Source organism: Pseudochaenichthys georgianus, chromosome 22, assembly GCF_902827115.2.
Source record: "Pseudochaenichthys georgianus chromosome 22, fPseGeo1.2, whole genome shotgun sequence".
NCBI lineage: Eukaryota > Metazoa > Chordata > Actinopteri > Perciformes > Channichthyidae > Pseudochaenichthys > Pseudochaenichthys georgianus.
In genome coordinates, this window is record NC_047524.1 from 28,318,522 (window position 1) to 28,341,266 (window position 22,745).

The 22,745-nt window shown below is 42.4% G+C and overlaps 1 protein-coding gene across 1 annotated transcript; it reads left to right on the forward strand.

Moving 5' to 3' along the window:
• Nucleotides 1-2,115: 2,115 nt before the first annotated feature.
• On the forward strand, nt 2,116-3,204 carry LOC139432923 (uncharacterized; the record flags this gene model as incomplete). The annotated part of the gene is made up of 2 exons (XM_071201684.1): nt 2,116-2,232; nt 2,428-3,204. Coding segments are annotated over 2 exons (894 nt in total), but the record flags the coding sequence as incomplete, so codon positions are not given.
• Between the last annotated feature and the right edge of the window lie 19,541 nt (nt 3,205-22,745).

Sequence of the window (22,745 nt, forward strand, 5' to 3'; positions counted from 1 at the left end):
TAGCACTGTAGAAACTTGCGACCAACTCTGAGTACAGGACCATCTCTCATTTGTTTGGAGTCGGCAGATCTACGATGTGTTGCTGTGTGCACGAGTTCTGCTCCTCTGTTGTGACGCTACTCCTTCCTGAGTTTATGCCATGGCCGAACTCTGAGAAGTTAAAGGAGATGGCGTTATTTTTTGAGCGCAGATGGGGTGTGCCACAGTGTGTAGGTGCAGTAGATGGATCACAAATCCCCATTCTGAGACCAGAGGAACACCACAACGAGTATTTCAACCGCAAAGGCTGGCACTCGCTCGTCCTGCAGGGTGTTGTGGATGGCAAGGGCCTCTTTTGGAGTGTTTTTGTTGGGTTACCAGGTAGCATGCATGATAGCAGAGTGTTAGGCTTGTCATCACTGGGTAGTTTTGTGGATAGGGGTGGTCTACTTCCTCATGTGACAAGGGATATTGGTGGACATGATGTGGGTTACTATATCCTTGGTGACTCAGCCTACCCCCTGCAAAGATGGCTGATGAAACCGTTCCAAGATAATGGAAGGCTCACACCCGAGCAACATGTGTACAACTTCAAGACAAGCCGAGCACGAGTGGTGGTGGAGAACGCTTTTGGCAGACTGAAGGGCAGATGGAGGTGCTTGATGAAGCGAAACGACTGCAAGATTGACAAGATAAAAATCCAGGTGGCAGCATGTTGCATACTACATAACCTTTGTGAGAGTAATGGCGATGAGTACAGGGCCGAATGGACTGCCTTACCGGCGACCCAGCTTGATGGGCCAGCGCCAGCCATTGGCGAGGCTGGGGGGCAGCCTCCCCAAGACACGAGCACAGCCCTTATGAGGCATCTCAACAGTGTTGACATTTTTTAATTGACAATAAAACTGATATTTCTACAGTGCTTTTGGTTCTCTTTTATTTACCAGTCAAGACAGACACAATTGCAATAGTGCAGACACACCAGTTATACGGGTACTTTACAACTATGTAAATTTATTTATATAGTGTCCTCAGGCTTATTTATCTCAATGATATGATAAATTATTTGTGTGTATGCGTAAGACTAAGAGAAATAAGCAAGATACAGGATCTGTTTTGAGGATGATGAGCGTTATCACGCCATAAGAACAGCAATGGTAAGTTATCAGTAAATCATAATACTATCTAATGTAGGATTTGTGGAGTTATGTGGGTCATTCCAGAATTGTAGGACATTTCATGTCCCCCATATAAAAAATCTTGGTGACCAACTTGCAAGTCAAATATAACATTTGAAATAGGGATTTTATTTACTTTTGTTGGTATTATTCTATTGATATATGTCTCTTGTAATGGTAAAATCAATTTGTTAAATCATAAACATATTTTATTTATATAGTGTCCTCAGGCTTATTTATTTTTTATATGTTTTGTCAGGCAAAAAGCACTTTCTTTCAAGATAAGATCCAATCTTCTTATTCCAATCCTAAAAAACTATTTTCCATCTTCTCCTCCCTCCTGGACCCCCCCAAAGCCCCTTCCCCCTCCTCCCTTCTGTCAAGCGACTTTGTTAATCACTTTGAAAAAAAGGTTGACGATATTCGCTCTTCTTTTTCTGACTCACCTCTACTCACCGCCGGATCACCTGAGCCACCTTCAACCGGCACACTAACCTCCTTTTCCCCTCTCTCTCCAAGTGAGGTTCTTACCCTCATTACCTCTGCCCGCCCTACCACCTGTCCTCTGGACCCTATCCCTTCAAACCTCCTTCAGACTATCGCTCCTGATATTCTACCGTTTCTCACCCATTTCATCAACACTTCTCTAACTTCTGGTCACTTTCCAAACAGTCTCAAGGAGGCAAGAGTAAACCCTCTCCTAAAGAAACCCACTCTCAACCCGTCTGATGTTATAAACTACAGGCCTGTCTCTCTCCTCCCGTTCCTGTCTAAAACACTTGAACGCGCTGTCTTTAGACAACTCTCCTGTTATCTCCATCAGAACAACCTTCTGGATCCGCACCAGTCTGGTTTCAAGGCAGGTCACTCCACAGAAACTGCCCTCATTGCTGTCACTGAGGAACTGCACACTGCTAAAGCAGCCTCCCTCTCCTCTGTCCTCATCCTGTTTGACCTGTCTGCTGCATTCGACACGGTGAATCATCAGATCCTCCTTCGCACTCTCCAAGAACTTGGAGTCTCAGGCTCTGCACTTTCCCTCCTCACCTCATACCTCAAAGACCGCACCTACAAGGTAACCTGGAGAGGGTCCGAATCCGACCCTTGTCAATTAACTACAGGGGTCCCTCAGGGCTCTGTTCTTGGTCCCCTCCTCTTCTCCCTGTACACAAACTCGCTCGGATCTGTCATTAGCCCGCATGGTTTTTCATACCACTGCTACGCTGACGACACCCAACTAATTTTGTCCTTTCCCCGCTCAGAGACCCAGGTCGTCGCACGCATCTCTGCTTGTTTAGCTGACATCTCTCAGTGGATGTCCGCTCATCATCTCAAGCTCAACCTTGACAAAACTGAAGTGCTTTTCCTTCCGGGAAAAGATTGTCCCTCTCTTGACCTGACTATCAACATCGGCACCTCTGTTGTTTCCCCGACCCAGACTGCAAGGAATCTGGGTGTGATCCTGGATAACAACCTGTCCTTCACTGCAAATATCGCTGCTACAACCCGCTGCTGCAGATACACGCTTTTCAACATCAGGAAGATACGTCCCCAGCTGACCCAGAAAGCGACGCAGGTTCTGGTCCAGGCTCTCGTCACCTCACGCCTAGACTACTGCAACTCCCTCCTGGCTGGTCTACCTGCATGTGCCATCCGACCTCTGCAGCTCATCCAGAATGCAGCGGCTCGTCTGGTCTTCAACCTTCCAAAATTCTCCCACACCACGCCGCTCCTCCGCTCCCTTCACTGGCTTCCGGTAACTGCTAGAATCCATTTCAAGACACTGGTACTTGCGTACCATGCTGCGAATGGATCTGGCCCTTCCTACATCCAGGACATGGTTAAACCGTACACCCCAGCACGTGCACTTCGCTCTGCATCAGCCAAACGACTCGCTGCACCCTCGCTGCGAGGGGGACCCAAGTTCCCATCAGCAAAAACACGTGGATTTGCTATCCTCGCTCCAAAATGGTGGAATGAGCTCCCCATTGAAATCAGGACCGCAGAAAGCTTACACACCTTCCGGCGCAGACTGAAAACTCATCTCTTTCGACTCCACTTCGAGCGATAGAATGACTAACAAAGAACTGCTAACAGAGCACTTATATACTAATAAAGGACTGGCTTATCTAAAGCCAGTTGAGTAGCACTTGAAACGATTGGCTCTTTGAAACCTGATGTTCTTATATGATTCTGTTTTCTTCAAGGTTGTGTCTTCCTGGTCGAATGTACTTATTGTAAGTCGCTTTGGATAAAAGCGTCAGCTAAATGCAATAATCTGTTTAATCGCTATGTAGGTTCTCTTTTATTTAGCACAGTCAAGACATAATAACGGCATCACGCTGTCCCAGGTGTCGTATAAGTTAAAGTTTTAGTACCAAAACAATATAGTAACAGTGGCAATATATATATATATATATATAATAACAATACAAAATAAACTGTCCCAGGTGTAGGGATAGGCTCCGCTGCAGACACACACTAGTGCAAAAGTTAAGTGTCAGTATCAAAACAGTGGCAATATATATAACAACAATACAAAATAAACTGTCCCAGGTGTAGGGATAGGCTCCGCAGCAGACACACACTAGTGCAAGTAAAGTGTCAGTATCAAAACAGTGGCAATTACATTACATGTCATTTGTTAGACGCTTTTATCCAAAGCGACTTACATACTCAATACCGTGGACAACCACAGGAGCAATTTGGGGTGAAGTGTCTTGCCCAGGGCCACAACGACATGCTGACTGCAGTAGGACTCGAACCGGCTACCCCCCGATTCAAAGTACAGCACTGAGCCACAGCCCCCCCCCCCCCCCCCCCACATACACTGTGTGTGTGTGTGTGTGTGTGTGTGTGTGTGTGTGTGTGTGTGTGTGTGTGTGTGTGTGTGTGTGTGTGTGTGTGTGTGTGTGTGTGTGTGTGTGTGTGTGTGTGTGTGTGTGTGTGTGTGTGTGGTGCCCTTATTTATTGTTTTGTATTTGTGAAGAGTGCTTAATGTATGCTTGAACTTAGTTTTTTGTCAAAAAATCTTAGGAGTTTTCTTACCGGAAGTCATGCGACCTCTAGCCCAGAAGTTTACGTTTGTGAGAGAGTGAAAAAAGGCGCTAAAAGTGTAAACGATGTATTTTCACGGTGTTTCATAATTGTACCAAGACGGAAATAAACCTGATTAGTGGACATCAGTTCGATGCATAACGTTCTTTTCAAGACCAGAGTAGTAAATGTGTTTGTATGTACCTTTGCGTTTGGTTGGTGGAAAGGGAGACGAGCGAGGACTGCTGTCCCGATCTGGAGGGGAAAGCTCACTCGTTTCTAGAAAGAGTTGTCCCATCTCTGCCCCTGAAAACACACGATTAGTTAGTGAAGCAAATTACAGAAACATTGCACACTTATTCACAAGTCAAAACGTTTTCACAGTGGACGAGAATAGCTAGCCAGCTAGCTGTTATTAGCCTGCTCGGGGTCGGCAGGCTAACAGTGTTAGCCAGTTCAGCCTAGCATGGCCAGCTCGATCTACTGAGCAAATAAAGTTACATATGAGACCAGTATTGTGCAGATTAAAACAGTGCAGTGCATGTAGTTTATTTTTACCTTCTTCGTCGTCGTCGTCGTCGTTGAACACTGAATCCGTCATTTCAGCGGCCTCCCACACCAGCGCGCCCGAATCGATTGTCGCCGCTGTGCCGGAGAATGAGGGCCTGTGGCCGAGCAGAGCATCTAATATATCGTACCATTTGCTCGTCCTCCGGTCGTTACCACTTTTATTATTGTGGTCCTTTATTTTTTTGTAGTCCTGCCTGAGCTTCTTTATTTTGTCCCTACATGAGTTAGCGCTGTGGAAGATTCCCAGGTCGCGTAACTTCAGTGAACAACGGTCGTACAACTTGGCATTGGAAACTGCCTTTAGCAGAAGCCGCTGGGTCGCGTCCTCGGAATAAATCGACAGAAGCGCCGACACATCCTCATCACTCCACCGCTCCGATGACTTCTTTGCAATAACTGCTGCCATAACTGCTTTCAAAAACAGTACTCTCTCCGTTGGTGCGCTGGGCAATAATGCGAGGAAATAAAAATGGCATTCTCAGAGTTTCACGGGGCGTGGTTTGCAATCCGCCCAGCCAATCAGAAATATAGCTCTTTTCTCAAAAAAGAGCCGTTCGAAAGTCCCTGCTCTCTAGCAGGGACTTTCGAGGGGATTAAAAGGTTCGCATGAACTACTTTTAGTACCGGCTCTTTTTGGTGTGAACGCGAGCATGAACTAAGTTCGCATGAACCTTTGTGGGAAAAGTACCGCAGTGTGAACGCGGCTAAGGTCTCTTCAGATGAAGTGTCACAAGTGGGAGATCAGACTGCACATGAAAGTCAGCATACTGTGATTGAGGTACATTCTCAATTGTTGTAGTCGAATCACTATGTGTGGCTACACTGTCTATATGCTGCAGCTAACGCTGTGTGCGTGACGTGAACGATAGTGTGGCTATGAGCGGAACATTTCACCAGCAAAAAATCTGATATGTGAGACAGATCTGCCAGTCACTGTTAGCCGATCAGCTGAAAACCGGCCTTTTTAGATCAGTGGCCAGTGGTCGTTCTTACGCATGTGCAGTAGCGTCTGATATACAAGGAACTGTATATATGTATATAGAAGATCAACAGATGTATCCTTTAAACCACCAACTTCAGAAATAGTTTCAAAGTAAATAGTCAGCATAGTGGATCCATGATTAAGGAAGAAGCATGAATTAACGTTGTATGAAAATGTTGTGAAAATAGTGTTTAATATGTCGCTTTTCTTGCTAGGCTTTGACTTCATCAGATGATGATGTAGACACATTGCAAGAGAGCATGTCATCAGAAGAAGATTCAGAGTCACAGGAAGATATCAACATGGACTGTTCAAATGATCCATTTGGAAATGGAGTAAACGGGGACATGGACAGACCTCTGGTGGCCACAGGTACAACATCAAGGGCTGAGGCATTACTGATGATCATGACCTATGCTGCAAGGCATCACATAACTGGATCTGCGCTTGATGATTTGCTTAAACTTATCAATCACTTGTTTGGGCAAGATGTTGTACCAGGGTCAAAGTATGCCTTTAACAAAGTATTTCAAAATAACATGGATAAAGTCGACTTTCATTTGTACTGTAAGGCCTGTAAAGCCAATTTGGGAAGTCAAAAAGATGTGTTAGAGAAGAGTGTCACACAGTGTTCAGGATGTAATTCACCAGTTGACCCAACCACCCTTAACAATGGGAGCTTCTTTATCAGTATCCCAATAGCCCCCCAGATTCAATACATTCTGCAAAATCCAGAGCTACAGAGCAAATTGAGCTACAGGGTGGACAGGCCAAGCAAAGCAGAAAACATTATATCAGACAGTTATGACGGTGACCTGTACAAAGCACTGTCAGCACCAGGTGACATTTTATCAGATCCTAACAACCTGTCATACACGTTCAATTCAGATGGTGCACCTCTTTACAAGTCCTCCAAATTTTCCATCTGGCCCATTCACCTTCACCTCAATGAGCTGCCACCAAACACTAGGTTCAAACATGTGATGTTGGCTGGGTTGTGGTTTGGACCAACAGAGCCTCAGATGCATGTTTTTCTCAAGCCTTTTGTAGATCAAGCAAAAGTACTTGCGACCAAGGGAGTGTCATGGAGAAAGGATGGGAACGTTTTCATCAGCAAAGTTGTGGGTATCTGTTGCTGTGTTGATTCCAAGGCAAGCCCAACAATGCAGAACTCTACACAGTTCAACGGGTATTTTGGCTGTGGTTTCTGCCTCTACCCAGGCACACTTGTAAATAGACAAGTAAAATACACTGTCACAGATTCAGATTACCCTGACAGAGATGCTGAGAGCAAGCTCTCATCCTACAGAAAAACGTGAGGGGAATAAAAGGGCCATCTCCTTTGATTAATATGCCTTGCTTTGACATTGTGTGGGGCTTTGTACATGCATGCTGTCTTGTTGGGTGTGTCAAGGCAGCATGCAGCTCTTCTACTTGAGAGCGCAGATGAGCCATATTATATTGGCGACCCAAGTACATTAAGAGTATTGAATGAGAGACTCCAAAATATCAAACCACCACACCTTATCACTCGACTTCCCAGGGCCATCTCAGATTTCAAGTTCTGGAAAGCAGAGTGGAGGTCATGGTTGTTGTTCTATAGTTTGCCATGTCTAGAAGGACTCATCGATGTGAAATACACAAACCATCTTTGCCTTCTTGTTTCAGCCATCTACCTGCTTTTGCAAGAGGAAGTTAGTTTTGAGGAGGTCGACAAAGCTGATGAGATGCTGTTAGAATTTGTAATAAGATTTCAAGCACTGTTTGGGGAGGCTGCCATGACCTCAAATGTACATCTTCTGACACATCTGGCCAAGTCTGTGAAGTTGTTGGGTCCCTTATGGGCGCACTCTGCCTTTGTTTTTGAAGACGCTAACGGGAGTCTTCTCAAGTTGGTGCATGGCACAAAGGATGTACCTAAGCAGATTGTGGGCACATTTTTGCTCCACAAATCCTTTCCATATTTCGCATCCAAACACAGAGTGAGTGACCGCGTTGTTGGTTTCTGTAGTCAAATGACTGAGTACTCTAAGGTTAAAAATTACAAACAATTCAGCAATACCAATGTTCTGGATGGCGGACATGTCAAACATCTCACACAGCATGAGCACCAAGCTTTTGTCGCAGCAGGAAAACAGCCTCCAGATAAAATCCTCTCACACAAGAGAATGATTCACCAAGGTCTTGTTTATACCAGCCGTGATTACAGTCGAGCAAAGAGACGCAATGACTGGTGCGTCAGACTGTCTGATGGATCTCGGGGAGAGTTGCATCAGATTCTCTCTTATGATGTAGATGGAAAAAGTGAACTTGCCTTGCTTTTCATCCCATTTTACACACTTCTGGCTGCCTTCCCACAAAGGGTGTCTGTGCCACACATTGCCTGCATCAGACCAGGTGACGGATCACAAATGGAACTGATTGCAGTACATAGATTACACCTCAAGTGTGTTGTCATAGAATGTGCGATTTACCAAACTCAATTGAGAGAGATTAAAACATGGCAGTAGTTGTTCACATTAGGGATACTTAAGTTCTTTGTGAATTGGTCAATATATTATGAAAGCTTGAGTCAACATTCTTAAAAAAGTTTGAATAAAAATGATCAATAAATATGCTATGGAAACAAGTAAATGTCATTTAAACATAGTTTTAGCATGCTACAAGCAATATACATTTGCAGGTTCTAGAGATTTTCCCTGTTCACTGCATTGTTCTGAGAACATTTCAAATAAATTATTATTAAATGTGAGTTTAACAGTGTGCTTTTAATCAGATTGTAATTTTAATCTGCTGCAGTAGGGCGGCAGCAAACAATTATTTTCATTATCGTTAATCTGTCCATTATTTTCTTGTTTAATCGATAGTTTGTTATGGTCCATAGAATGGTAAAATATGCCCAAATACCAAGGTGATATCTTCAAATGTCTTGTTTTTTCCACAACCAAAAAATATTCAGTTCACTGTCATAGAAGACTATAAACCGGAAAATATTCACATTTTAAAAGTGACTTAAAACGATTAATTGATTTTCCAAATAGTTGTAATTTAATAGTTAGCAAATAATTCATTCATTTAGTAATTGTTGCAGCTCCAATCTGGGGCATCTTGTAGTACATTTGAGTGTTTTATTGATGTATTTTCTTTTAATGTAAAGATACAAGTGGGTCCTGAATTGTGTTTAATGTATTGCTTGATTATTGACTTAATGATGACATATCATTGTTTGCCATGTATTTTGTGTGTCATGTCTTTAATGTAAACATACTGTTAAATGACTAATTACAGTTTGTCAGTGATTGTCAGGAACATTGTTTGAAAATTGTCTGAAAATCCTATATAAAACATTCTGATATGACAGACAGACCTCTGTATTGCATTCTTATGAAAGGGAACTATACTTTAAAAGGCAAAATGCTACCATTAAAGTACTTTCACTACTACTACTAGTATTTTGGCTTACTGCATTTCTTATTGTTATAAATGTTCTTCAATTGTCCTTGAGACTCAAATGTTGGAACCTACCACTGTTGTGTGAATAAGATGATAAAAAAGGGATGTGATTATTTTTACACATGACAAAATTAAAATGTAAATATTTTTTTTAACTTATTTATTCTCTCTTCTAAAGAAATTGGTGTTGGTATGCATTATTGCAGGTTTGTATTATCACCAAAAATCTTCCTTATGATGACAAAACATGGGTAAAACAATGCAGTTTTTCTACACATTAGAGTACGTAAGTACTCACCCTTGGCCACCATTTATTGTTTTGCCTTCAAGCCTATTCCCTCTTCCATAGGTCTGTGAGACCTGGGGTCTTATATTAAATGCTTATCTAGCCATCAGATGTGACCTTTTGTCCAGTGTTTGTTCAAATTAGCTTCCCTTTGAAGGTATTTCTGTGATGATTGAGTGTTATAAATTCAGCTGAGTGATGGAATTACACCATTGGTCAGTCGAATGCCACTTCCTGTATCCAATTCAAATTAAAGACTTCGTTTTAAATTAAAAGCTGTGTTGCTTTTCTTAAACTTTGTTTGAAGCCACAGCATATTGCCTTGTTAAATAACATTACTACTACATTTGTCAATCAAAACCACAGTTCCTGCACATTAAACTATTTAGTGTTGAATATGCCACCTGAATGATTGTACTGTTAAATTGTTTGATTATATGAATGAATGAATGAACTGCTCCATGTATCAGATTTTAATTGATCAATTTACATTTTAGTAAATTAAATAGATGAAATCAAAACAATTTAATCTTTCAATTATTTTTCTTGAAATAAAGAACAGAAAAAACCAGGTCCATAGGTCATATGAATTAACTTAGTTAATAGTATGTGGGGAGAAATCCATAATGTAAAAAATCAAACCATCCTAACCACCTTGACCAGCTTACCAGGCGGGCTTTGCTGGTCAGTCCAGCCAGCCAGCCAGCCTGCAGGACAATCAGCTTGACCAGCTTACCTGGCCCGGTTGACCAGCCATACCAAGCTGGCCAACTATACTAACAAACCAGCAAGACCAGCCTGGCCAGCTTGTCCAGCCTAGTAAACCAACTAAACCAGCCTAACACCAGCTTACCTGGCCCGATTGACCAGCCATACCAAGCTGGCCAACTATACTAACAAACCAGCAAGACCAGCCTAACACCAGCTAAAACCAGCTAAAACCAGCTTACATCTTAAGCTGGTCTAAGCTGGTTTTTTCAGCAGGGTAATGTTTTAACTACACGACAGAGGATTACTGTTGCTACCTTCTCCACTCACTTAGTATGCAGCATTGGTTTTTATTATTGTATAAAGCCATTTTAGGTAAGCTTCCACTGTATATATGTGGCAGATTGGCTCCAGTTTGTGACTCTTACAACCTCAGAACCAGTATCTGGATACGGTTCCAGGTTCCTGCTGTGCGGACTGAAGCTTATATATTATGGTCCTTGGTCTTGGAATGACCTTCAATCAAGCCTCAAACTGAGGGCACTTGTCCAAATAGCCTGTTTTAAATTGAAGTTGTCTGAGGTCCTTACTGCTCTTGCAGTAATAAGTAGTGCACCTTTCTTACTTTCCCAAATGTGCACAATGTAGTGAATGCTTTTTGACTTTTGTTTACTTAGTTGTCTGTATTTTATATGTCCATGTTATGTGTACGAATGTGCAACGTTGCTGCCTTCTTGGCCAGGTCAGCATTGCAAATCAGATTTTATATCAATGCTTTTATATGGTTAAATAAAGGTTAAATTAAAGGTTCAGTTGCCTTTTCTCTGTGGTGTGCCGTTTGTTTTTGAAGTGGCTGATTTAAATGCAGGAATAACAATACGTTCACAAAAAGAAAATTGTTTTGGGCCTCCACCCACCTCTGTCTCGCTGTCTCTTTCGAGATTCCTAAATGTTTTAGCCAAAAATGGGAATGATAGAAGTGTTGGCTAAGAGAGCTTATTCTTCCTCCTTCAGATTTTACTTGGCGTCTTTACCATGGACGTTGTAGACCACCGAAGATGTTGCCAGTACTTTGCACACTTGAACTTTGCACATGCACTAGAACAATCCACTTTTTGTTTACCAATATGATGTTAGAGAAATGAGAAATGTGTTGCAATTGAAGGGAAAGTGTTACACTGAAGGTTTCTCATTTGTCTAATTCCCCTCCTCGACTCCTATCCTCGTGTCTTAGTCCCGCCCACCAACACACTCTCACTCCCTAAGCGTCCAATAACGACGTTTGTTCAGTGTCCGTGGCGTCCAATTGTGACGCTCCTAGGCTCCTTCAGCTTCATAAAGGGACGCAAATAGCTTTCAACTGATTGCAATGTATTCCCATCTGCGTCGGGATGTGACGCTCATGGAAGCACGGCATTCGTTTATGTCGGCTGCCCTTAAAGGTAATGTGAGCGTCCATTCCCAGGAGTAAAGGATGGCAGAAGACACTACACTACCCAGAATCCCCAGCTATCGTTTGGACTACACCATGTGCTCTGTTTGACAAACCCTGTGATAGTCCTCAAGCTCTGTGATTGGAGAGTGTGCTCCGAGGGTTAAGCCGATTCTCGAACAGCACTTGAAATGGGATGGAACCACGGCAGACTGTCCAAAACTGGATTTGAACGGGTCCACCCCGTCCCCCCTCCCGTCCCCAGAACTACACATGCTGGCTATTCTGTTTCGCAACATGTTCTCTATGGCACGTCTCTACTGGGAGTTTTAAAAGACGTTTTCGTATTTCCCATAATAAGAAGTGGCCAGTATTAAACTGTGTACATCCCTGGAGGTTTAGGGGACAGGAAACACTCACATTTAAAACATATAATTAATAAATGGGTGAAAATTGCTTGTGCCCATTATGGGCAGTATTAATATATATACCCACATGCCAGCTAAGGTGAGAAGAGCTTTATTTAACAGCTGGTCTTATGTGTGTGACCCCTGTGATAACATTACATTAAATTAATTGATAAGCCTGAAACATGCACTTGTCAAGGTTCAGAGGCACATTTTGCAAATATGGCAGTAGCCATCGATCAGCTTAAGATAAGATATACTTTATTGATCCCAAGTTGGAACATTTGCGTTACATCAGCATGTGTAACAGTTAAATATGCAGTTGTGTTTATTTGAAAATCATTTAGTATAATCACACAAATTCTGTGTTTTATATTCAACAATTCTGTGTTCTTTATTTATTGATTGTTCAATACCTGACAAGGCCGGAGATGAAATATCTACATACATCTTATAAGAGTATAATACATTATGTATAATATCAGTTAAAATAAGTGCTTCAACATAGTTAACATTGCTGGAGGTATGCACAAATATTGATAGATGTCTTGTAATGCACTATTGAGGAACCTGCAACCCAAGTTTTTCATTCAGTGCAGAACTACACCAGTTGTGTAGGCCTATATGATATGTCATGAAATCTTGAAAGGGATGTGCAAAATAGTCATTACATACAGTCTTTAATTAACTATTAGTAGAGAATAACAAGTAATGAATATACTTTATAGGGATCGTATTAATATCTAATAATAAAAATAATTAAATTCAATAACATGCTTTAACCACCAGGTGTCCCTTTATATCAGCTGTGCACCTTTATGGTGTAAATACAGCCTATCTACCAATTGGATCAAATATAAAAGTGAGTCGAATTAGTGTTGATACTGCAAGGAGACGTATTGTGTGAAAAGAAATGTAAGATGTTGTTTAATGGCTGATATATTTATGATCCACGTCACGTTTTCAGTTCCTCATGTTTGTCTTCTCATCAGGGCTCTATAAATACAGAACTACGGCAGATATGTAATATGTAATGCAGCCGAACTGTGTATTACAATGCCGTTATGTGATGACTTTCAAAGAGAAAAGCAAGCACACTCGGAATAAAGTATTATTATTATTATTTTTAAATGTTTTCGGTCTGTTTCCGGTATTTGTTAATGACGATTTGCTGTGAGATGTGAGACTGGAATTGCACAGGGGGAAAATAACGTAGGCTATCTTTAGATGCGGATTTTGTTAAACTAATATGTTTAGGCTGTGGACCAACACTATACATTGACGGGGAAGGGGGTAGCAATAAAGATAACACCATTAAACAGTTACACAACATAACAGAAATAATATCGATAGCAGATTCCCTAGCAACCACCTTGGTAACAATGAAAACGTCGCGATTTCCTGAAGTAATCTTCGTAATAACTAGCAAACTAAAGATCATGTACATCCACTGCACATATAATCTGAAATAACAACTCATATTTCTCGCATCAAATGACATCAAAACGCATTTTAATGGCCAAACTAATTTTAAAATAGGCATTTTCTACCGAGAATAAAACGAATTTCGGCCATGTTTTCTTTTTCTGCAGGGAGAAATTTGAAAATCATGTGACATAGACGCCAGCCATGGAATGAATGGTGAAAAAAACGTGGTTTGTCAAACAGAGCACATGGTGTAGTCCAAACGATAGCTGGGGATTCTGGGTAGTGTAGTGTCTTCTGCCATCCTTTACTCAGAAAAAATATTTGTTTCTCCGAATCGAAGGGGAAAAATACAAAAGCATTGCACACAATTTAAACCAATCAATGTTGTGTAATTAACAAGAATAATCTGGTGTTTTTTAGTCGATGAGTAGTGCAGATATCACTGTAAAATCAATCGACAGTAAGAGGAATACTTACTTCCGGGTGTACAATTCTCTGTTATCCAATGGGAATGGACGCTCACATTGCCTTTAAGGGCAGCCGACATAAACGAATGCCGTGCTTCCATGAGCGTCAAATCCCGACGCAGATGGGAATACATTGCAATCAGTTGAAAGCTATTTGCGTCCCTTTATGACACTGAAGGAGCCTAGGAGCGTCACAATTGGACGCCACGGACACTGACCAAACGTCGCTATTGGGCGCTTAGGGAGTGAGAGTGTGTTGCGCCCACAGGAGATGCGAGCAGAGGAGTCGAGGAGGGGAACCAAGGAGAGAGTGGAAGCAGCAGGCGGTTAGAGAAATGAGAACTCCTCTCCTCTGAGCAGTCATTTTAAAGAGACGTCCATTAATGATGACAGGAGGCGCAGCAGCCCTCTGTTTGATGGACAGATGTGTTCACGATGACTTATATATTTACTTTAATTCATTCACAGTGCGGTATAATCAGACAATAACAGGCTACAGATGCAGACATATATACACACACACACACACACACACACACACACATATATATTTATATAAATATTAGAGCCGGGACTCGATTAAAAAAATTAATCTAATTAATTAGAGGCTTTGTAATTAATTAATCGAAATTAATTGCATTTTTAATCAAATATACATATTTGACCTGAGAATAGTGAGAAGCAATTTTCACATGGATTTGACTCCAAGTGGTCTACAGTCGAGTGCAATCCAGTGAGCCAGGGAGTTGGTTATTCTCTCAGACGTGGACTTACTTATCCTGGCCCTGAAACCAGTCATCTAGTTGAGTGTGGGTTGGGTCAGGGTGTGGTTCCTTGCACTCGGGGTCGGGCTAACGTCCACGCTAGCTGCTACATGCTTTGCATTTAGGTGATACTTTAGGCTTGATGTGCTGCGGTGATATGCACATTCTTTTTTGCATAATTTGAACACACAACCGTGCTCTTGTCGACGCTTCCATCCGTCCGTTTTTTAAAACAAAATGTCCCATCCACGGGGCCGACCAAAGCGGTCTCATCAGCTTGTTCGTTCATGTTTGACTATTGTTCACCGTGGTTTGTTGTCGTTTGAAGTCCCATGCTGAAGTCATGAACGTTAGTTGGTGCTCCAGTATAATCGGTACGCCTGAAACTCATCCAGTGAGAAACGTTCCGCTGTGCAAAAATAAGTGCGATTAAAGTGCGATTAAAACGCGTTAATTTTTGTGTAATTAATTAATCTGAATTAACGCGTTAAAGTCCCGGCCCTAATAAATATATACAATTTCAGATTCAAACAAGTATGAGAGCACTCTCATAATAACGTAACGCTATCAGAGACTGGATATATCCCCCCCCCCCCTCTCCCCTCTCTGGTCGCTACAATGGGGAAATTAAATGACGGGCCAAAAGTTGTATTTACAAGTATTAAAAGTAAGCATAGGACACCAAACCAACTGAGACCTGTCTGTCTGCTGCACACACACACACACACACACACACACACACACACACACACACACACACACACACACACACACACACACACACACACACACACACACACACACACACACACACACACACACACACAGCTCCTAAAGCATACTATATTTCAGGATACAGCCGTTGTGTATTTTATTATGTGAAGCACAAAATGGTTTTAGAAAAATATCGACTCTTTGTTTGTAGATATCTACTAAACTAAAGCATACAAATAAAGAGAGTAATGTAGGCCTATTATACTGAGTGATATATATTATACACACTGCTCTGCTTTCTGCACGGACCTCACAGCTGTTCCCACTTGTAAACATCGAGTCTGATTCAAGCAGTTAATAAAATAATATCCAGGGGATGCATACAGAGCTGTCATTGGCTGATTGCGTCACGACTCTTTTAGACATCACTGTTGCCGGAAATACATCCGTGGAGGAGCCGTGGAGGACTGTGGAGGACCCATCAGTGTATCCTCGGTTAGAGCTCCTCCAGAGAACCTCCTCGATGCTCGATCCTCGGACCTCGATGTGCATTTAGAGAAATGAGATGTCCTTCAACATGGCGTGCTGAAATCCATTTCCGGGTCACTACCGGAGGACCGAGGAGTCGAGGAGGGGAAATTAGAGAATTGAGAATAATAATAATAATAATAACTTGAATTTATATAGCGCTTTACAAAGAAACATACAAGGACAAGACATAAAACAAAAAACATAAACATAAAACGGGGCAGAAATGGAAGTGTAAGTGGGGGGGGGAGTGAGTTATTCATAACCTTCATAGTGGTGTGTTTATGTTCTAGAGATAAACAAAGGAGTCCAATGGAGGTGTTTCAGGCAGAGGACGGGGGGGGGGAGTGTGTGTGAAAGAAACTACCTATGTAGGGAACTTTACATGCACAAAAACATATATACCATGCTGCAGGAAATGGAGAACCCCAAAAAGCATAATAGTGCCGTTTTAATAATGAAATCATTAAAAAAGTACTTTACTGATTCCTCCTTGATAATCGGATAGGTGCGCATTGTGAAAAAATATTTTTAATAATACTTCTAAAACATCTGACACATAGCGACACTGCAGTATGAATTAGTTTGAGTGGTGGACTGCCACTGTTCCAGAGGCAGTAAGAAAACTGATTTAAAACCAGTTTTAGGTTTCTTTGCTCCAAGACACTCACTTCTAAAGTGTGTTTCTCATCTGTATAGCCTAAAAACGTAGTGTCAGTGTCATACTATCAGTTCTTCATTAAAATTACAAAATCATAGCACTTTTATGTGCATAAAAATGTACTAGTGTCAACGGACAATTTTGTCCCTGAACCGTACATTATATGAGTTCCCCAAGTACCAATGCTTTGGTATTCTTATCCTAAACTTGGGGGGAGGTTTTCTCATACAAATGTTCCAAGTAAGACTCACCGATCTCTTTTAACTGCACAAGCTTCTAGTAAATCGCTCTATTCAGCCTGATGAAAGCCACCTGTTTGACAGATTTGATCCGTAGTATAATCAACGCTACTAAAACTGCCATGAAATGCTGCATGCTGCTCCAAAAAGTAAAAAGACTGTCATGCAGCAGAGCTTCATCTCCTGATGTCAGGAATTAGCAATGAAAACATCCAGAAATATAGCCGTCACACCTTTGTTTAGAAAAAAAGAACATTTTATTCTTGACATTGCAATTCAACAGATGATTCCACATTAGCCCCCGAAACAATTTGCAGTCCCCAAGATTTGCTCGAGGCAGTATGATGTCGACATTTGTTTTATCTTAAATGAAACCTGTATACTCCCTCTGAGGATTTTGACTGTAAAAGGAAGCGTTTGTCACATTCCCAATTTTAAACCCTTTTGGACAGTCTATGTTACTGGACGGTGAGCTCATACGTTTGGATTAAATATGTTCTTTTTAGTTGTTTTATTCAAATTCAAGATTCTTTAAAGGAGAGATGATATTTATAAAGTCAAAGGTCATGTTTAACCTTTTTCTACATCTTCTCAAGTCAGAAAAAAGTTATTTCATCTTATTGCCACAAAAATACCATGGGTGTTTTCATACTACGAATTATGTAATGATCACTACTCACTACTTGAATTATGTGTGTTTTATTTAAATGTATAGCATCTGTTTTTCTTTATGCTCTGTGTAGATCGTGATCGTTGTTTTCGAACCCAGGAGGAAGTTAAAAAGAGACAATGTAGTCCCGGAAAAGTTGAAATGGGTAATTTAATGAAAGTAACGTGGTTTTGAATCAGACAGAGGAAAACAAAACACGGCGCCGTGTCGGGAGGAGGAAAGAGAGAGGCCGATTCACAGTGATTCCTGGCTCCTCCTCTCATTGGCTGCTTCAACGATGGGGGGGGGGGTCCCTCCCCCCTCTTTCGTGTCTGATTTTGCGTAAATAAGAGGATTTAGACGTTGTGTGTTTATTGTATAACTCCACACGCCTTTTCTCCTCGTATTCTCATTCATGACTTTTTATTTAATGCATTTTAACGACTGTAATCATTGTTAACGTGAAGCCGGAAGTAACGTCATGTAACACCAGAAGTAACGTCATGTAACACCAGAAGTAACGTCATGTAACACCGGAAGTCATAGAAAGTACGGAGTTGTCCGTCTCCGGCCAGGACGCGAGGGCGAATCCCGCTTCCTCCCTGTTTGACCCGTTGGTATCAAAGTCTTCTTTTCAAAATAAAAAAGATCACTTGTATTCCAGTCTGAGTGTCTTTTCTTTCCACACACCCACACAGCCACGTAATGTAATGTTAACCGTACAGTTTCCCCACTCGCTGCCCAGGTTGGGTCTGGATCTTCGCAGTCTGAATCTCCACATTGCACGTAGAAAATTCCGGATGTTAACCTCTTCTACACAGCACCCCCGAGACCGGGGGGGAAAAAACGCGTCATCTGCAGGAAACAGCGTCTGACGGCATCTTAATATTAAAAAAACGATGAATGTTTAATATCTATGTAACGGGAAGAAACTCAGCTAACGGATTTTTTTTTTTTAAACCCACAAAGCTAGCGCAGAGCCTCTGAATTAGCTATGAGCGAAACAATCTTAAGGCCGTTAGCACAGAACTCTAGCTACACTGATCAATATACTTATTGGATCTGCACAAACAAGCTTAGATAACATCCTGAGAGTCCACAGATTACAGAAATATAAGGATCATCACTGAGCGATCTGAACTCGTGACAGGGGAAGCAAATACAGACAACACACGAGTAGCTTTAAATAGGAAAACACGGAGATATGCTCACCTTAGCTGTTATTCTGATCAAAAGTCGTGTTCAATGGCATTAAGGTTAATCCATAGGTTATAGCAATAACTTTGAAAAAATTATTGATAATCCATAATTCCATTTTTATGCAAAAATCGGAGAAGAAAAATTAGCTGCTAATGGTAGCCACCAGAGGTTAGCGCAGCTTCCGGTTTTTCTACGCGTCTCTCCAACTCCTTATTTGGTAAGCTGTGTGTGAATGGGGGGCTTTCCCTTGATTCCATTGGCTCTGACGGTTAGAAAGAGTTGTCAATCAGCAACATCGACCAAGGGGGGCCAGAGATATGTAAAATCCACCCAAATGACCCCAGAAGTGTTTTTTTGTTGCTAAAACTCTCTAAAAAGGTCAAATGTCACTTGTTTTGCATCAATCTTGATACAGGGTACTTATTATACTGTATGAGTAATTGGATTACTAAAGCTTTTAGTCTACCTTACCATCATCCAAGGCTATAAGTAAAAAATAATTTTTGGACGGACACTATAATTTACAGTTTTTTACCATGTTCAATCTGAATTTTCTTTACAATAAAAAACATCTATATTGATTCTGACTTCTCCATCCAACTCACAGGTTTATCATTACTTTGAGAAAAAATATTATTAATTTAACCCTTTTAGAAGGGAAGATATGGTCATTTTAGAGCCTGATACCTGAAAAACAGGCTCCGTGCTTAACAGTTTAACTATAAAACAGTTACTGGGACTGGTGCAGCCAGGCGATTGGTTTACAACCATCGACCTGAGGGACGCATACGGCACGTCCACACAGCGGCGTGCGTTGAGGCTTCCAACGCTTCTGCCCATTCACTTTGAATGGGGTGACGTCACTTTTAGCCGAACTGCATTTTGGGAAGCGACGTGGAGTGTTGCTGGCGTAGCTGGCGTCAAAAGTTGAGCAATGTTCAACTTTTGACGCCTCGACGGAGGCGTCAGCCAATGAAATCCCGTTTATGCAAATCTGCCAGTACAGCGCTAGCCAATCAAACCGGGTGTATGCTGGGAGACTACTCAGGTCTTTTCCTCATATTCCAAAAAATGGAGGAGAAAGTAATTATAGCGGTAGTGAATCACCCGGTGCTATATGATCAATCTCTGTTAATTTACCGGGATACAAACCGGAGGAGCCAGGCATGGAGGGAGGTGGCGGAGACAGTGGGTGGAACTGGTAGGTTTTCGCCAGTTTGGGGAGTTTATATTATATATGATATTCTGAACAAACTGTGCTGTTGTATTTGCTGTAACGTGTCTCTACTGTAGGCTAGTTTTATTATATGTACAGCACTTTGGCTCGACCAAAAATCGTTTATAAATGTGCTATATAAATAAAACTTGATTTGATATATCCAGTGTACTTAATTTTAACATTGAATGGACAGCTTGCAGGCATAGACAGTATATTTAGCCAGCATGGAATGTAGCATAAATGTTCATCATATAAAGTGTGAATGTAAAACCTTTTATGCAAATGACAGTGATAAGGGGATTTGCTTTTCATTAATGTAGGCATAATTTAGTCAATTCTTCAAGTAGTTCAACAAATTAACTTTATTATTTCATTTCATTGGAGGAATTGTGCAGGACAAGGTGGAAGTCTCTGAGGGACAGGTTCCGGAAGGAGAAAGCTAGGGAGAAGGAGGCAAAAAGAAGCGGGGCAGGGTCGTCAGGGGGATATAAGCCCTGGCGTTTCACGGCAGTGATGGGTTTTTTAACCCCATTTCTCATTGACCGTGAGACGTCCAGCAATATCCCCCGGCAAACCCTGCCTCCACCCCCCTGTACTACTCCTGACCCCAGCCAGGTGCCAGAGGATGAGAGCCAAAGCCAGCAAGATGAAAGCCTTGGTGAGACTCAGCCAGCAGCCAGCAAGCTGAGTCAGGGCAGGCAGGAGAGGATAATGTTGAGGGCCGGGGAAAAAGGAGAAGGGGAAGGGAGATGTCCGCCTTTGAGAAAGGGTTGCTGTCAGCCATCGCTCCTGTTCTCTCCATGTCACTACCTCAACCTCGTCCAGTGGTGGAGGAGGACGAGGACGAGTTGTTTCTCCGGGGCCTCTTGCCTTCATTGCGAAGGATGTCCATGGCAAAGAAAATAAGGCTGAAATTTGCCATTCATAAGGCATTTTTTGAAGCAGAGCAGGAGGAAGACTGATTCATCACTTTTTTTTTGTTATTTACAGCCATACTGATCCACACTACATGTTTTACACTCATCACTGCCACACTGCACTCACAATATTACATATACATTATTATAAATAAAAGTTATTTAAAGTATGTTATGGCTATACTGTGTCTTCACTTGTTCATGTCGTTAGTCAGTTACAACATACGGAAGATGCAGAAGCTTCATGTATGTCGATGTATAATGTGCTGTCTTCTGTATAATTGTTCAAGTGAAAACCTGTTGAAATCACGAGTGGTTTATCAGTAAAAACAGGGCTGAAGGAAAAAGGTTGTTAGCAATGCATAATATCAATTTAAGAAACATGTTTATTAGGAATGTTTGTTTTTAAAATGGCTCATATGGAATATTTGCTTTTTAAAGAAAATATGGGTAGCTCTTAAAAGAGCTTTTGGTTTGGAGGCTCTTAAAAGAGCCGTGGTGACCCTACACCACGTTCTGCTGCCATGGCACTGCACCCTCCTCATTGAAATAGCTGCAGAAGGTGTCCCGCAGTTGGATGGATCTGCGTGTGGCGTTGTTGGAGCCCATCATAGGTGCATCGCGCAGGGTTGGAGTAGCTGGAGCTTCATCCGTGGACTCTGCGACAGGTGTGCGTGATGTGCTTCCTATCGTCTTCCTGCGGAGGAAGTTGTGCAACACACAGGTGGCCTTCACACACAACTCTGCTACCTCCGGGCTGGTGGTGATGACACGCCGGAACATTCTCCACTGGGATGAGAGGATGCCAAACGCACATTCAACCACCGACCTGGCCCGGCTGAGGCGGTAGTTGAACATCCTCTTTTCGCGTGTGAGGTGACGTCCAGGGAACGGACGCAGCAGGTTGTTCATCAGCGGAAAAGCCTCATCTCCAACGAAGACATGGGGAAGAAGGCCGAGCCGCTCTGCTCCTGGGATGACGGTGTCAGGTGGTAGCTGCAGACTGCCATCTCGGAGGCTCTCTCCAAATGCAGAATTCCGCAGGCTCCCACTGTCGCTGCTCCTTCCAAAACCTCCGACATCCACTACCCTGAAGAGGTACTGGGCATCCACGACAGCCAGCAGTACCAAGGAGTGGGTGGACTTGTAGTTGAAGTAGAGGGACCCAGAATGTGCCGGAGCCTGGATCACCACGTGCTTCCCATCAATGGCACCAACGCAATTCAGAAAGTTCCAGCGCTCCTGGAACCCAGCAGCGATGGCTCTCCAGTCCTCGGTCTGTGGTACCGGCATGGTCTCCTCGACCAGCGCGGTCCAGATGGCACCCGCAACCTCCCTGACGATGACAGCCACGGTTGCATGCCCGACCCGATAGCTGAATACTATGGTCCTGTATGAGTCACCGGTTGCGAGGTACCTGAGAAAAAAATAATATACATGATTAAAAAAGTATATGTCCCCACACACACACACACACAGACCACATACACACAGACCCCCCCAGACCACCCCCCAACACACACAGACCAGACACACACACTCTCTGTTCAACTACACTGCACACACACTCTCTGTTCAACTACACACACACACACACACACACACACACACACACACACACACACACACACACACACACCACACACACACACACACACACACACACACACACACACACACACACACACACACACACACACACACACACACACACACACACACACACACACACACACACACACACACACTGCATTGAGGCGAAGAGGAGCAGCATACAGAGCAGGGCTGTGATGGACCCTGCTGATGGAGCATATGTAACAGTTCTAAATATTTTGTGTTCAAATACAAACTGCAAAAACTGAACCGTTGACTTTAGTTAAATGAATCCACATATACATACTACTGAGAATACTTTATTCATCCCAAAT